General features: G+C 47.6%; 1 protein-coding gene across 4 annotated transcripts in view; it reads right to left on the reverse strand.

The window, feature by feature from the left end:
* NCAPG2 (non-SMC condensin II complex subunit G2) overlaps positions 1–17,582 on the reverse strand; it is a 205,291-nt gene that overhangs the window by 115,866 nt on the left and 71,843 nt on the right. For all 4 annotated transcript variants that reach the window (XM_063921910.1, XM_063921913.1, XM_063921912.1 and 1 more), the window contains exons 11-12: positions 5,632–5,757; positions 5,290–5,469 (exon numbers count right to left, since the gene is read on the reverse strand). In XM_063921910.1, the coding sequence (XP_063777980.1) occupies positions 5,290–5,469; positions 5,632–5,757 (306 nt within the window). The remainder of the gene's footprint in view (positions 1–5,289; positions 5,470–5,631; positions 5,758–17,582) is intronic.

Genomic DNA, 17,582 nt, shown 5'->3' on the forward strand with positions numbered 1-17,582 from the left:
GGCGTGTCTGTGTAGCCAAGCAGCGCTGCTGCTGCGCAGGGAGCAGCGGTCTTTTAGGATGCTGGGAACCGGAGAGTGAGAGCGCGCCGCATGGACCGTGAAGCGGCCCATGTACACGCGCTCCGGGCAGCGGTGAGTACCCAACAATCCCCAACAGTGGAGCGGCAGCAAGCGCTGACCGCCCCAACCCAACATACCTGGACCGTGACAAAAGTCTATGACGGGGCCTTCATCCAAGCTCCGTCCAGCTTTCCTGCAGGCAGCCTGCAAGTGGAGTGAGGGAGCTCTTTACAGAGAGGTCCGACACTCACGGCTACTCAGCCGCTTCCACTGTCCCTGACCCACGCCTGTTAGAAGGGGGGAAAGGACGTGGAAATTGAAGAAAAAAAAAAACTTAAAAAAAAAAAATTCCAATACTTTGTGGATGAGCTCCACTATGCCTTCTAACTGTGTCGAGCACAGAAAAAACACTGAAGTGCTGCAGGATATGGAGGGGAGGAGTAGTCTCAAAAATTAATTTATTCAGTGCCTTCTTCCGGTGGAAGCCGTCCATATCCCAAGAGTACTCCAGTGACCCCTAGTGGATGAAAAAGAAATATTTGTAAAGAAATTATTAGGCCACACTGCACTGAAATGAAGCCCAACTTTAGGCTTGCATCCACACCGGTTCCTAAAGTATGGATAAGAACGACCTAGCTGAAAGCCTTCCATAGGAGCCCTCCTGGATACACACCAAAACACATAGTTACGCCAACTACGGAGGTAAAGCTCAGCCCTTACTTCTTTCTTAGCCTGAAAAATTGAGGAAATGACGTCACTGGAAACACCCTTTCGGCTTAGGATATGGAATTCAACCGCCACGACGTCAGACACAGCCGCGGTAAGTCTTGCAACACGGCCTGATCTTGCTGAAACAGATCCTCACGTAGAGGAAGAGGGCAAGAATCTTCTATGAGTAAATCATGAAAAACTGGATAGCAAACCCTCCTTGGCTAGACCGGATCCAAGAGGATCGCCTGAACCTTTGTTCATCTCACATTTATCACCGTCAGAAAAAATGAAAGTGGAGAGGCCACTTAGACCGACTAAAAACACCCACGGCGTCACAAGGGTGTCCACAGCTATAGCTTGAGCGTCCCTTGACCTGGAACAATATCCCTGAGACCTCTCTTTGAGGCGAGACGCCAACATATCCAAGTGCGACATTCCTCAAAGACCTGTCACGTCTGTGAAAACTTCTCGACGATGACTGAATTTCTCCCGGATGGAGATCGCGTCAGCAGAGGAAATCAATTTCTCCGTCGTTCACCTCTGGAACGAAGACCGCTAATATAGCGTTTACCAGACTTTCCACCCAACGGCAAAACTGTGCATCTTCTGCCATTGCCGCTTTGCTCCTTGTTCCGCCATAGCGGTTTACTTACACCACTGCTGACAAGTCGTCTAGCAGAACTAACACGGGCAGAACATGAAAATTACGTTTGTCGAAACTAACTCTTAATTCAAGAAAGCTTGAAGCAGACAAGCTTTCCAACTTGACCTTATCCCCTGGAAACACGTCCATTGCAAGTACTGCTCCCCCGTCTCGGAGATCTGTATGCACGGACACCAGGATCTACACCCAGAACCCGAACCTTCATCCCTCTAGTAGGAGAGAACCGAACCGACACCACAGGAGCGATGTCCTGGCCGTTAGGATTATATTCAGGTGCATGTGCAGGTGAGACCCGGACCACATTTCCAACTGGTCTCTGTCGACTAACCGATAGTGGGTTAACAAACAGGGAAACAGTGAATTTAAGTATTACAACAAGGAATATGCGTCCATTCTCAAACATAATGCTATATGACACCCTTATAGCATTAAAACCACTGAGCCCCCCCTCCATCTTACTATACAGCAAGTCCTGGCGGGGATCTTGAGGAAAATGGCGCTGACTCCTCTGTGAGGGCTAAGCTCCGCCCCTTCCCGGCGCGCTCCAGCCCCTTATTATAAATATACTGGCTGGACTCGTATATAGTGTAGATACACTATATACTATCAAAAACTGCCGTTCAGGGCGCCCCCCCTGCGCCAACACGCGCTGCGGGGGTCCGGGACACGGAGCCCCGGCAGCGGCAACACAACACGTTTGCCTGCAACAAAAAAGTGTAATGTGCTGCTCAGGGCGCTCCCCCCCCAGCGCCCTGCACCCGTGGAAGCCAGCGGCGGGGGAGAAAAGGCGCGCAGTGCGCTAACACGCGCTGGCGGGGGTCCGGGACACGGAGCCCCGGCAGCGCCCACACAATACACTTTTGCCCGCATAAAAAAAATTGTAATATGCTGCTCAGGGCGCTCCCCCCCCCCCAGGGCCCTGCACCCGTGGACGCCGGCGGCGGGGGGTCAATGACGCGTAGCGCGCTCTACCATGCTGGCGGGGGAATGAGACATGGTGCCTCGGCACAGAACACGCTTTCAAAACCAGTCTAAGTAAAACAACAGTAACCTGCCGCCCAGGGCGCTCCCCTCCCCCCCAGCGCCCTGCACCCTGTGAGTGCCGTTGTGTGGGAGCATGGAGCGCAGCGCGACCGCTGTACCTCGTTACTGAAGTCTTCTGGTCTTCTAATACTCACCCGGCTTCTTTCTTCTGGCCTCTGTGAGGGGGTTGACGGCGTGGCTCCGGGAACAAGCAGCTAGGCGCACCAAGTGATCGAACCCTCTGGAGCTAATGGTGTCCAGTAGCCGAGAAGCAGAGCCCTTGAACTAAGAAGTAGGTCCTGCTTCTCCCCCCTCACTCCCACGCTGCAGGGAGCCTGTAGCCAGCAGGTCTCCTTGAAAATAAAAAACCTAACAAAGTCTTTTAGAGAAACTCAGGAGAGCTCCCCTAGTGTGTGACCCATCACTCCTGGGCACAAAGTCTAACTGAGGTCTGGAGGAGGGGCATAGAGGGAGGGGCATAGAGGGAGGAGCCAGTTCACACCCAGTTTAAAGTCTTTTATAGTGTGCCCAGGCTCCTGCGGATCCGTCTATACACCATGGTCCTTACGGATTCCCCAGCATCCTCTAGGACGTTTGAGAAATTAAAGGATGAGGTGAATGGTCTATCCTGTTTATATTTTTAGTGGATTTATGCTGCTAGTTTAACGGTGTTCTTTTTACTGCATATTGGCCTTATTCAGACATGATCACAGCCATGCGCGATTATGTAATCGCATCTTGACTGACAGGCGACAGGCGTCCGGGGGCATAGGCAGGGGCCAATCGCATCGCGAGGTGGCACCACACATGCTGGGTGGCACCCAGTATGGTTTTAGTGGTTCACAGATTTTGCTAAAATAGCTAAATCTGTAACCAACTTAGATTAACTCTCAATATTTTTAACATAATTATTTTCATGTTCATAGACACTGCTACATCTTTCATGTGTCATAAAAAAACCTGCAGAATGAATGAACGATTGTTGTGGATACCAACTCAGCCATCTCCATTAATTTTTATTACTGTACGACGCATGTGGACCACATTTTGGGATGGTTATGTCTAGAATGAAGTTGGAGAAAGGACCTCTGACGAGGAGCCATGCCCAAACAGGGTACCTGAAATGTACCCTCGCAGGCTTGCTTCGCTCGCCACGCTTCGAGCACGGTGGCTCGCTTCGCTCACCAACGGGTTACTAAAGGGAGTAGTTGGTGGCTTGGCTAGTGACAGAACTATCCCGCTGGCCTACCCCCTGACGTCAGAGGTCCTTTAGCCCACTTAATTCTACCATCTACCATTTTGGGATGCCCAACCAGGAAATGCAGTGGCCATCTTGCTTTCTGAAAGACGTCACTTCCAGACAGGAAGCTGCCTCCATAGCTGGTCCTCAAGAGTTATTAATGGGGGTATATTAGGGCTCACTTGGGACCTGTCACCATGAATCTCACAAAGGACCAGGAGGTCTGAAACGTGTTAGGCTAGTGACACTGGATCCACGGGAGGACTACTAACGGGACTTATCTGCTATTATCTGGGAGTGTTCCATGATATTCATCATCATTGGGCCAGGATAATTGTGCAGTTCCATGGAGCAAGTAGATAACAAGGATTCCACTGTGTGGTGGCTATAAATGCTTTTTTATGTTTAAGGAATGCGAGTGCGAAATATTCATAAATTTATACCCGTTTCATGAGGGTGTTGCACTATTGTGGCGATTTCTCTGTTTACGTTTAAGAGATGATATATTGGCGTGATGAAATTGGTGTGAAGTATCTCCCTATTATACTGTGTAACCCAACAGAAGGAGAGGAAAAAGAGTGCCATACTGAGAACATTGATGAAACTATCAACTATATATAAATAAAAATTCATTAAGCCTAAATTATGGTGATTTGGATTTCGGACTTGAGCACACCTCTGGAGTACCTATATGCTATGTGCATTAGCGCCACTGTGCTCCAACTTTCGCTTCTATTTATGCACTTTATTTGGGAGGTTGGTGAAGGCTCCTCTTGCTATGGGCTGCAACTGTAGGCATTTGAATATGAACAGAGAAATACTATGATCTACACTTGTGCACAAACAGCAATGAAGATCTTCTCAAATATAACACCTCTCGATAAACTAAGATGCAGAGATGTACGCAATGTAGAGGTTGTACGCAGTGGACATATATTTGAGCACTGCTCATGTGACGTGGTCTGCGACGATGGACGCAGTTTTAGATGATTTTACAGTCAGGGAGCATTTGTGGGAGGTACAGGGGGGTGGCACCTAAAACGCAGGTGTGTCACCACCATTTCGAGGGCGTGTCACCGTTTACGACTGTGATGCCGTATGCTGTAAACGTATCTCCATTTTCTTTCTTCTGATGGCCATTCTGCGATCGACTGATGTGCGTCCGTCCAATGGTTGTGTCTTCGTACACAAGAGGCAGATCTGAGATTTCTTCAGTGGTGTCTAAATACAAATCCCAGCGACAGCTATGTTTTCCTAATTTTGCATAGCTGCTGGGTACCAAATTGCAGCTGTGAAGGCATTTGCATACATCTCTGAATCAGGCCCACAGTACAGAAGGGGGGTGATGGACCTCACACAGCTTCTGGCGAGTGGGCTTAATCACCAATTGTGCGAGGGCCCAGGAGGGATGAGGAACATTAATGGACATCGTTAAAGCAAGATTAGGCACATCATTCCACAACTACAGGTTCTAGTATGCCCAGAATACAAGATAAATGGCTGCCATAAAAAACAGAAGAAAAAAAAAAAAAAAGAAGGGGGAACAGACAATGATATTTCTCAACAACATAAAACAAGCAAAAAACTTTACCTTGAAAACAGAACAGCGCACATCAGCGGAACTAACATCAGCAGCAAGATCACCAAGGATTCTTTTCATAAGATCTGCCAGGACAGATGGCGGAATCACCTCCCAGTATTTAGCAGTAATTTTACAGGCCCCAAGAACTCCAGTAGCCCGCACATGAGGATGAGAATCGTCTAAAATATTCTATTTAAAAAAAAAAAAAATCTATTAATATATTATTGTTTATTTTAATAGCTAGAGATTATATATATATATATATATATATATATATATATATATATATATATATATATATATATATATATATATATATATATATATAATGTAGTGAAAATTGCAACTTACAAAAAGCACAAAAAACTGTTTCTGAATATTATTATCACTGTCCTTCTGATTCATATTGGGTTCTTGTATAGGAAATGCTTCAACAAACAGCACTGCAGCATTGGAACGAACCTCTGAATTTCCAGCCTATTTAATTTGGGGGGAAACAAAAACAAAAATCACACTTAATTAGAAAATAAAAATCAAAGTCAACAATATACCATGGCTCAGCAGGAAAAACCAAAGAAATTGAGGAGATATGTTGGGAATCTGGAGGGTTGTTTTGCCTCGTAATTTCTACAGATTTCAGTAGGAAACAGTCTATCATCATCATTACCTTTTGTCTCTCCTTTACAGGAAGTGGCCACCGTCTCCAACCCCTACTATTCCTGGCATGTTATTTAAAATGGTGGTCAGCAATGTAACCATTGTCCTTTTAGCCAGCCAAAAGACCACCCTATGATTGTTTTAAACACACACTAGGACAAGCTAGAATCTCTCTCATCATTTTAATCGTGCATCAGCCAATAATCTTGATTAGGCCTTATCTGAAAAACTTGGCACATTCTAGAGCAGGGATTCACAACCACAGTTCCTTAAGGCACATGAACAGTCCAGGTTTTTGGGATACCCAAGCATGAGCATAGATGGTTTAATCAATAGAACTGAGGTACTAATTAAGTCACCTGTGCTCATGTATATAGCTATCCAAATAAAACCAGGACTGTTCTAACTCCTTTCACACTGCCATAAATATCCCAGGTTATTGCACGTGAACGCACAGCAACCCGGGATATTGTGCAGTGTGAAAGCACCAGGTTGAAATAAGCCTTTCAACCATACTTGCCTACCTGACCCTCTCCATGAGGGAGAAAATGCTCTGTTCCTGGACTTTCCTGGTAATGTATGATTGCCATCACCTGTGGTGAAACACCTTTCTTAACAATTAACTAGCTCACCACAGGTGATGGCAATCATACATTACCAGGAAAGTCCAGGAACAGAGCATTTTCTCCCTCATGGAGAGGGTCAGGTAGGCAAGTATGCTTTCAACCCAGGTAGCGAGCAGGGTTGAACAAGGTTTCAACACAGCTCATCGTGCAATGTGAATAGGTAAGCCGGTCGATGCAACCCGGCACCCGTTCACTGCATACGAAGAGGCGACACTTGAAGATCATCTTATCTCCAAGCTCTGCCTCGGGACGTGTTGGCGGTGACGTCACCAACCCTGAAATAAGCTGAATCAGGCCACCAGTCTGAAAGGGGTCTCAGTCTGGTCACACCCGGAAAGGACCAGTGTACAAAATTCCGGGTGCGACCCAGCATAGCGGTGTGAAAGTACCTGGGGATCCCTGCTCTAGACACTCAGGTACCTTCCTATTGCTTCTTGGGCCAAGTACTTCGCATGATGGTCAGAGTGCTGAGCCAGACCAAAACCACAAAACCATTACAGTGTACCATTTACCGCCAGGTGAATAGAGGCCGTGTGCATGCGTTAAGTGCTGGGCATGCCCCCTAGAATGATCATTATTGACAAGACCGGCAGACAGGACCTTAACCCGCATTTGTGAAGAATGCATTTTAAGGAATTCAATCTATACGAAACAAGAGGTATATCAGACCATTCTCCCTTGTCAATGACTACAGACATGAGGGGTCAGACAGGGCAAACATTTTGGAAATTGAATCAATTCTGGCTTACCTGTATGGGCTCTGGGGCAGAATTGGAACTGGCGTGGCAGGAGTTTATGGAATTAAATGACAGTACAGCCTCCCCCTCTATAGTGTGGTATGGCTTTAAGTCATTCCTGAGCCGTACCCCGATTCAAACGGTGGCACATTTAAAATCTTCTTATAAACAAAAGGAATAAGATCTAGAGGCCTCCTGTAGAACACTTGAAATTGTATACCTGGCAAATGGTCTTGACTCTTCTAAAACAGCATGGCTGGAAGCCCAAAGGGCTTGGAAGGAATGTCTAGTTGAGAAAGCTAAATGTCGCTTACTATTTACTAAACACTCACAATATGCAATGGGGATAGGCCGGGAAGTTACTTGGCTAGACTGGCAAGTGCAGAAAGGTCTACCAATACGGTAATTGAAACACTAGGACAAAATGAAACTATATACAATCAGACTCCTGATATTGCTATGCAATTTCTTGAGTTTTACGAGCATCTGTAAAGTACTCAATTGACATGTTACAATAGAGAATTTCAGGAATATCCAAGTAAAATACCCATGCCAACATTGTCACAGGAAGCGAGAGACTTCCTTGAATCCCCCCTGCTGGCAGATGAATTAGAAGCAACAATCAAATCCTTTCCCAGTGGTAAGGCACCGGGCTTAGATGGCATGCCCGTTGAACTTTACAAAACACATATTGCTTTTTATGTACCCAGACTTCAGTCATTCTTCAATGATTTGTTTAAACATGGCTCCATGCCCCGATCCATGTCGGAGACATTGATTATAGTGCTATTGAAACCAGACATAGACGGTTTGACTCGTATAGACTCATATCACTTTTACCTACTAACAAAAAAATAAGATTTTACTTACCGATAAATCTATTTCTCGGAGTCCGTAGTGGATGCTGGGGTTCCTGAAAGGACCATGGGGAATAGCGGCTCCGCAGGAGACAGGGCACAAAAAGTAAAGCTTTTCCGATCAGGTGGTGTGCACTGGCTCCTCCCCCTATGACCCTCCTCCAGACTCCAGTTAGGTACTGTGCCCGGACGAGCGTACACAATAAGGGAGGATTTTGAATCCCGGGTAAGACTCATACCAGCCACACCAATCACACCGTACAACTTGTGATCTAAACCCAGTTAACAGTATGATAACAGCGGAGCCTCTGAAAGATGGCTTCCTTCAACAATAACCCGAATTAGTTAACAATAACTATGTACAATTTATGCAGATAATCCGCACTTGGGATGGGCGCCCAGCATCCACTACGGACTCCGAGAAATAGATTTATCGGTAAGTAAAATCTTATTTTCTCTATCGTCCTAGTGGATGCTGGGGTTCCTGAAAGGACCATGGGGATTATACCAAAGCTCCCAAACGGGCGGGAGAGTGCGGATGACTCTGCAGCACCGAATGAGAGAACTCCAGGTCCTCCTTAGCCAGAGTATCAAATTTGTAAAATTTTACAAACGTGTTCTCCCCTGACCACGTAGCTGCTCGGCAAAGTTGTAATGCCGAGACCCCTCGGGCAGCCGCCCAAGATGAGCCCACCTTCCTTGTGGAGTGGGCCTTTACAGATTTAGGCTGTGGCAAGCCTGCCACAGAATGTGCAAGTTGGATTGTGCTACAGATCCAACGAGCAATCGTCTGCTTAGACGCAGGAGCACCCATCTTGTTGGGTGCATACAATATAAACAACGAGTCAGATTTTCTGACTCCAGCTGTCCTTGCAATATATATTTTTAATGCTCTGACAACGTCCAGTAACTTGGAGTCCTCCAAGTCACTTGTAGCCGCAGGCACTACAATAGGCTGGTTCAGATGAAATGCTGACACCACCTTAGGGAGAAAATGCGGACGAGTCCGCAGTTCTGCCCTGTCCGAATGGAAAATCAGATATGGGCTTTTGTAAGATAAAGCTGCCAATTCTGACACTCTCCTGGCAGAAGCCAGGGCTAGAAGCATGGTCACTTTCCATGTGAGATTTTTCAAATCCACCTTTTTTAGTGGTTCAAACCAATGAGATTTTAGGAAGTCCAAAACCACATTGAGATCCCACGGTGCCACTGGAGGCACCACAGGAGGCTGTATATGCAGCACTCCCTTAACAAAGGTCTGGACTTCAGGGACTGAAGCCAATTCTTTTTGAAAGAAAATCGACAGGGCCGAAATTTGAACCTTAATAGATCCCAATTTGAGACCCATTGACAATCCTGATTGCAGGAAATGTAGGAATCGACCCAGTTGAAATTCCTCCGTCGGAGCACTCCGATCTTCGCACCACGCAACATATTTTCGCCAAATTCGGTGATAATGTTGCACGGTTACTTCCTTCCTTGCTTTAATCAAAGTAGGAATGACTTCTTCCGGCATGCCTCTTTCCTTTAGGATCCGGCGTTCAACCGCCATGCCGTCAAACGCAGCCGCGGTAAGTCTTGAAACAGACAGGGACCCTGCTGAAGCAAGTCCCTCCTTAGAGGTAGAGGCCACGGATCTTCCGTGATCATCTCTTGAAGTTCCGGGTACCAAGTCCTCCTTGGCCAATCCGGAACCACTAGTATCGTTCTTACGCCTCTTTGCCGTATAATTCTCAATACTTTTGGTATGAGAGGCAGAGGAGGAAACACATACACCGACTGGTACACCCAAGGCGTTACCAGCGCGTCCACAGCTATTGCCTGCGGATCTCTTGACCTGGCGCAATACCTGTCCAGTTTTTTGTTGAGGCGAGACGCCATCATGTCCACCATTGGTCTTTCCCAACGGGTTACCAGCAAGTGGAAGACTTCTGGATGAAGTCCCCACTCTCCCGGGTGAAGATCGTGTCTGCTGAGGAAGTCTGCTTCCCAGTTGTCCACTCCCGGGATGAACACTGCTGACAGTGCTATCACATGATTCTCTGCCCAGCGAAGAATCCTTGCAGCTTCTGCCATTGCCCTCCTGCTTCTTGTGCCGCCCTGTCTGTTCACATGGGCGACTGCCGTGATGTTGTCCGACTGGATCAATACCGGTTTTCCCTGAAGCAGAGGTTCTGCCTGGTTTAGAGCATTGTATATTGCTCTTAGTTCCAGAATGTTTATGTGAAGAGACGTTTCCAGGCTCGTCCATACTCCCTGGAAGTTTCTTCCTTGTGGACTGCTCCCCAGCCTCTCAGGCTGGCGTCCGTGGTCACCAGGATCCAATCCTGTATGCCGAATCTGCGGCCCTCCAATAGATGAGGACTCTGCAACCACCACAGAAGAGACACCCTTGTCCTTGGAGACAGGGTTATCCGTAGGTGCATCTGAAGATGCGACCCTGACCATTTGTCCAACAGATCCCTTTGGAAAATTCTTGCGTGGAATCTGCCGAATGGAATCGCTTCGTAAGAAGCCACCATTTTTCCCAGGACTCTTGTGCATTGATGTACAGACACCTTTCCTGGTTTTAGGAGGTTCCTGACAAGCTCGGATAACTCCTTGGCTTTTTCCTCCGGGAGAAAAACCTTTTTCTGAACCGTGTCCAGAATCATCCCTAGGAACAGCAGACGAGTTGTCGGCATTAACTGGGATTTTGGAATATTCAGAATCCACCCGTGCTGTTTTAGCACTTCTTGAGACAGTGCTAATCCCATCTCTAGCTGTTCTCTGGACCTCGCCCTTATTAGGAGATCGTCCAAGTATGGGATAATTAATACGCCTTTTCTTCGAAGAAGAATCAACATCTCGGCCATTACCTTTGTAAAGATCCGAGTTGCCGTGGACAATCCGAACGGCAGCGTCTGAAACTGATAGTGACAGTTTTGTACAACGAACCTGAGGTACCCCTGGTGTGAGGGGTAAATTGGAACGTGGAGATACGCATCCTTGATGTCCAAGGATACCATAAAGTCCCCCTCTTCCAGGTTCGCTATCACTGCTCTGAGTGACTCCATTTTGAACTTGAACTTCTTTATGTACAGGTTCAAGGACTTCAGATTTAGAATAGGCCTTACCGAGCCATCCGGCTTCGGTACCACAAAAAGAGTGGAATAATACCCCTTCCCTTGTTGCAGAAGAGGTACCTTGACTATCACCTGCTGAGAGTACAGCTTGTGAATGGCTTCCAACACCGTCTCCCTTTCGGAGGGGGACGTTGGTAAAGCAGACCTCAGGAAACGGCGAGGTGGATCTGTCTCTAATTCCAACCTGTATCCCTGAGATATTATCTGCAGGATCCAGGGATCTACTTGCGAGTGAGCCCACTGCGCGCTGTAATTTTTGAGACGACCGCCCACCGTCCCCGAGTCCGCTTGAGAAGCCCCAGCGTCATGCTGAGGCTTTTGTAGAAGCCGGGGAGGGCTTCTGATCCTGGGAAGGAGCTGCGTGTTGCTGTCTCTTCCCTCGACCTTTGCCTCGTGGCAAATATGAATAGCCCTTTGCTCTCTTATTTTTAAAGGAACGAAAGGGCTGCGGTTGAAAAGTCGGTGCCTTTTTCTGTTGGGGAGTGACTTGAGGTAGAAAGGTGGATTTCCCGGCTGTAGCCGTGGCCACCAAATCTGATAGACCGACTCCAAATAACTCCTCCCCCTTATACGGCAAAACTTCCATATGCCGTTTTGAATCCGCATCGCCTGTCCACTGTCGCGTCCATAAAGCTCTTCTGGCCGAAATGGACATAGCACTTACCCGTGATGCCAGTGTGCATATATCCCTCTGTGCATCACGCATATAAAGAAATGCATCCTTTATTTGTTCTAACGACAGTAAAATATTGTCCCTGTCCAGGGTATCAATATTTTCAATCAGGGATTCTGACCAAACTACCCCCGCACTGCCCATCCAGGCAGTTGCTACAGCTGGTCGTAGTATAACACCTGCATGTGTGTATATACTTTTTTGGATATTTTCCATCCTCCTATCTGATGGATCTTTAAGTGCGGCCGTCTCAGGAGAGGGTAACGCCACTTGTTTAGATAAGCGTGTTAGCGCCTTGTCCACCCTAGGAGGTGTTTCCCAGCGCTCCCTAACCTCTGGCGGGAAAGGGTATAATGCCAATAATTTCTTTGAAATTATCAGCTTTTTATCAGGGGCAACCCACGCTTCATTACACACGTCATTTAGTTCTTCTGATTCAGGAAAAACTATAGGTAGTTTTTTCATACCCCACATAATACCCTGTTTAGTGGTACCTGTAGTATCAGCTAAATGTAACGCCTCCTTCATTGCCAAAATCATATAACGTGTGGCCCTACTGGAAAATACGGTTGATTCGTCACCGTCACCACTGGAGTCATCGCCTGTGTCTGGGTCTGTGTCGACCGACTGAGGCAAAGGGCGTTTCACAGCCCCTGACGGTGTTTGAGTCGCCTGGACAGGCACTAATTGATTGTCCGGCCGTCTCATGTCGTCAAACGACTGCTTTAGCGTGTTGACACTATCCCGTAGTTCCATAAATAAAGGCATCCATTCTGGTGTCGACCCCCTAGGAGGTGACATCCCCATATTTGGCAATTGCTCCGCCTCCACACCAATATCGTCCTCATACATGTCGACACACACGTACCGACACACAGCAGACACACAGGGAATGCTCCTAATGAAGACAGGACCCACTAGCCCTTTGGGGAGACAGAGGGAGAGTTTGCCAGCACACACCAAAAGCGCTATATATATATCAGGGATAGCCTTATAATAAGTGCTCCCCTATAGCTGCTTTGTTATATAAAAATATCGCCATAAATTTGCCCCCCCTCTCTGTTTTACCCTGTTTCTGTAGTGCAGTGCAGGGGAGAGACCTGGGAGCCGTCCTGACCAGCGGAGCTGTGAGAGGAAATGGCGCCGTGTGCTGAGGAGATAGGCCCCGCCCCTTTTCCGGCGGGCTCGTCTCCCGCTATTTTGAGAAATCAGGCAGGGGTTAAATATCTCCATATAGCCTCTAGGGCTATATGTGAGGTATTTTTAGCCTTTATAGGTACTCATTTGCCTCCCAGGGCGCCCCCCTCCCAGCGCCCTGCACCCTCAGTGACTGCCGTGTGAAGTGTGCTGAGAGGAAAATGGCGCACAGCTGCAGTGCTGTGCGCTACCTTTAGAAGACTGCAGGAGTCTTCAGCCGCCGATTCTGGACCTCTTCTGTCTTCAGCATCTGCAAGGGGGCCGGCGGCGCGGCTCCGGTGACCATCCAGGCTGTACCTGTGATCGTCCCTCTGGAGCTTGATGTCCAGTAGCCAAGAAGCCAATCCATCCTGCACGCAGGTGAGTTGACTCCTTCTCCCCTCAGTCCCTCGCTGCAGTGATCCTGTTGCCAGCAGGAATCACTGTAACATAAAAAACCTAGCTAAACTTTCTCTAAGCAGCTCTTTAGGAGAGCCACCTAGATTGCACCCTTCTCGGCCGGGCACAAAAATCTAACTGGAGTCTGGAGGAGGGTCATAGGGGGAGGAGCCAGTGCACACCACCTGATCGGAAAAGCTTTACTTTTTGTGCCCTGTCTCCTGCGGAGCCGCTATTCCCCATGGTCCTTTCAGGAACCCCAGCATCCACTAGGACGATAGAGAAATATACGTGATAACCAAGCAATTTCAGGGTTCAAAATTGGTCCCAGGGTAGATAAAATTGCCCTATACGCGGATTATATACTTTGGTTTGTGTCCCAGTATCCTGTGACTATGCCTATGGTGTTAGATATTATTAATAAGTTTGGTAAATACTCTGGTTTACATATAAACTGGAGTAAATCTTGTATTCTCCCATATAGGAAGATCATGCCCTGACAACCCAATCATACCTCTCCCGTTTCGCTGGGTGGACGCCTTCAATTATCTTGCCATTCTGATAACGAATGATCCAACCCAATATATAGCTCTTAACATTAAACCCCAAATTGATTATCTGAAGACACAAACAGTGTGGGGAATTTGCCCCTCACATTCACAGGTAGAATCAACCTTATAAAAAGGACTGCTCAGCCCAAACTGCTGTATGCTCTGCAACACTCACCAATATACATTCCTCAGAAAAATTTGAAACGTATTGACAGCATGTTATCAAGTTGCAGAGTGAGGATTAAACTGGACACACTGATACGCTCTTCAAACTCTGGGGGTCTAGCGCTGCCTATATTCAGTTTACTATTTTGTAACACAACTGGCACACATATTTGAATGAGTCCAATATGCGACAGGGTTGGCTTTGCCTACCCTAATAGTAGCCGAGTCGGTTCCGGGCTTCACACCCCTGAATTATCTGCTGAGTGGCAATACTAGATTGATTAAACTACTATTATTTAAGCAGGCACTCCTAGTCTGGAAGCAGGCTGGCTCTATTCTACATGGGGATGGGTGGGACGCCGATACTCCTTTAGATGGCACTTCGGGGATTAAGTAATTAGCTAGACTGCAGTTACTTGAAATCTGGGGCAAATGGAGCATTATTACTATTAGACAATTATACTCAGCGAGCGTGTTTATGACACTACAACAGCAGCAATTGAATTATCCCATTCCACATACTTACTTCTTTAGTTACCTTCAACTTAGACACGCCTGCATAGTTCAGTTATCTAATGACCTCCCCCAGTATACAGAAGTCATTAGTTAAAAAAATAAGATTTTAAACCTACCGGTAAATCTTTTTCTCGTAGTCCGTAGAGGATGCTGGGGACTCCGTAAGGACCATGGGGATAGATGGGCTCCGCAGGAGACATGGGCACTTTAAGAAAGACTTTAGGTCTGGGTGTGCACTGGCTCCTCCCTCTATGCCCCTCCTCTAGACCTCAGTTAGAGAAACTGTGCCCAGAGGAGACGGACAGTACGAGGAAAGGATTTTTGTTAATCCAAGGGCAAGATTCATACCAGCCACACCAATCACACCGTATAACTTGTGTATCTATTAAACAGTTAACAGTATGAAAAAAACAACGTAGCATCAGTCCAACCTGATGAAACTATAACATAACCCTTATGTAAGCAAAACTATATACAAGTCTCGCAGAAGTAGTCCGCACTTGGGACGGGCGCCCAGCATCCTCTACGGACTACGAGAAGAATATTTACCGGTAGGTTTAAAATCTTATTTTCTCTAACGTCCTAGAGGATGCTGGGGACTCCGTTAGGACCATGGGGATTATACCAAAGCTCCCAAACGGGCGGGAGAGTGCAGATGACTCTGCAGCACCGAATGAGCAGACCTTAGGTCCTCCTCAGCCAGGGTATCAAACTTATAGAACTTTGCAAAGGTGTTTGAACCCGACCAAGTAGCAGCTCGCACAGTTGTAGTGCCGAGACCCCTCGGGCAGCCGCCCAAGACGAGCCCACCTTCCTAGTGGAATGGGCCTTGACCGATTTTGGTAACGGCAATCCAGCCGTAGAATGCGACTGCTGAATCGTGTTACAGATCCAGCGAGCAATAGTCTGCTACGAAGCAGGGGCGCCAACCTTGTTGTCTGCATATAGGACAAACAGTGCTTCTGTTTTCCTGACTCTAGCCGTACTGGCCACATACATTTTCAAAGCCTGACTACATCAAGGGACTCGGAATCCTCCAAATCTCGTGTAGCCACAGGCACCACAATAGGTTGGTTCATATGAAAAGATGACACCACCTTAGGCAAGAATTGAGGACGGTTCCGCAATTCCGCCCTATCCATATGGAAAACCAGATAGGGGCTTTTGAGACAAAGCCGCCAATTCTGATACTCGCCTAGCCGAAGCCAAGGCTAATAACATGACCACCTTCCAAGTGAGATATTTTAACTCCACCATTTGAAGTGGTTCAAACCAGTGCGACTTCAGGAAACTCAACACCACGTTAAGGTCCCAAGGCGCCACCGGAGGTATAAAAGGAGGCTGAATATGCAGCACTCCCTTTACAAAAGTCTGTACTTCTGGTAGAGAAGCCAATTCTTTTTGAAAGAAAATGGATAAGGCCGAAATCTGAACCTTAATGGAGCCTAATTTTAGGCCCAAATTCACTCCAGTCTGTAGGAAGTGAAGGAAACGGCCCAGATGAAATTCTTCCGTAGGAGCATTCCTGGCCTCACACCAAGAAACATATTTTCGCCATATCCGGTGATAATGTTTCGCTGTAACGTCTTTCCTAGCCTTTATCAGAGTAGGAATGACCTCATCCGGAATTCGCTTTTCTGCTAGGATCCGGCGTTCAACCGCCATGCAGTCAAACGCAGCCGCGGTAAGTCTTGGAACAGACATGGCCCCTGTTGTAACAGGTCCTGTCTTAGAGGAAGAGGCCACGGATCTTCTGTGAGCATTTCCAGCAGATCCGGATACCAGGCCCTTCGTGGCCAATCTGGAACAATGAGAATTGTCTGTACTCCCCTTTTTCTTATTATCCTCAACACCTTGGGTATGAGAGGAAGAGGAGGAAACACATACACCGACTGGAACACCCACGGTGTCACTAGGGCGTCTACTGAGGGTCTTTTGATTTGGCGCAATACCTCTGTAGCTTTTTGTTGAGGCGGGACGCCATCATGTCTATCTGGGGCAGTCCCCACTGACCCACGATCTGTGCGAAGACTTCCCGATGTAGTCCCCACACCCCTGGATGCAGGTCGTGTCTGCTGAGGAAGTCTGCTTCCCAGTTGTCCACTCCCGGAATGAACACTGCTGACAGTGCGCTTACATGACTTTCCGCCCCGCGAAGAATCCTGGTGGCTTCCGCCATTGCCACTCTGCTCCTTGTGCCGCCTTGGCGGTTTACATGAGCCACTGCGGTGATGTTGTCTGACTGGATCAGAACTGGTTGGTCGCGAAGTAAGTTCTCCGCTTGACGTAGGGCGTTGTATATGGCCCTCAGTTCCAGGATGTTGATGTGAAGACAAGTCTCTTGACTTGTCCAAAGTCCTTGGAAGTTTCTTCCCTGTGTGACTGCTCCCTACCCTCTGAGGCTCGCGTCCGTGGTCACCAGGATCCAATCCTGAATGCCGAACCTGCAGCCTTCCAAAAGGTGAGCACTCTGCAGCCACCACAGGAGAGATACCCTGGCCCTGGGGACAGGGTGATCAGCTGATGAATTTGTAGATGTGACCCGGACCACTAGTCCAATAGGTCCCATTGGAAAGTCCTTGCATGGAGCCTGCCGAATGGAATGGCTTCGTATGTTGCCACCATTTTTCCCAGGACTTGAGTGCAATGATGCACAGACACTTGTTTTGGCTTCAATAGGTTCTTGACTAGAGTCATGAGTTCCTGAGCTTTTTCTATCGGAAGAAAAACCCTTTTCTGATCTGTGTCCAGAATCATGCCCAAGAAGGAACCAGCTGTGACTTCGGGATATTAAGAATCCAGCCGTGTTGCTGTAACACC

Source organism: Pseudophryne corroboree, chromosome 5, assembly GCF_028390025.1.
Source record: "Pseudophryne corroboree isolate aPseCor3 chromosome 5, aPseCor3.hap2, whole genome shotgun sequence".
In the NCBI taxonomy this organism is placed as follows: Eukaryota; Metazoa; Chordata; class Amphibia; order Anura; family Myobatrachidae; genus Pseudophryne; species Pseudophryne corroboree.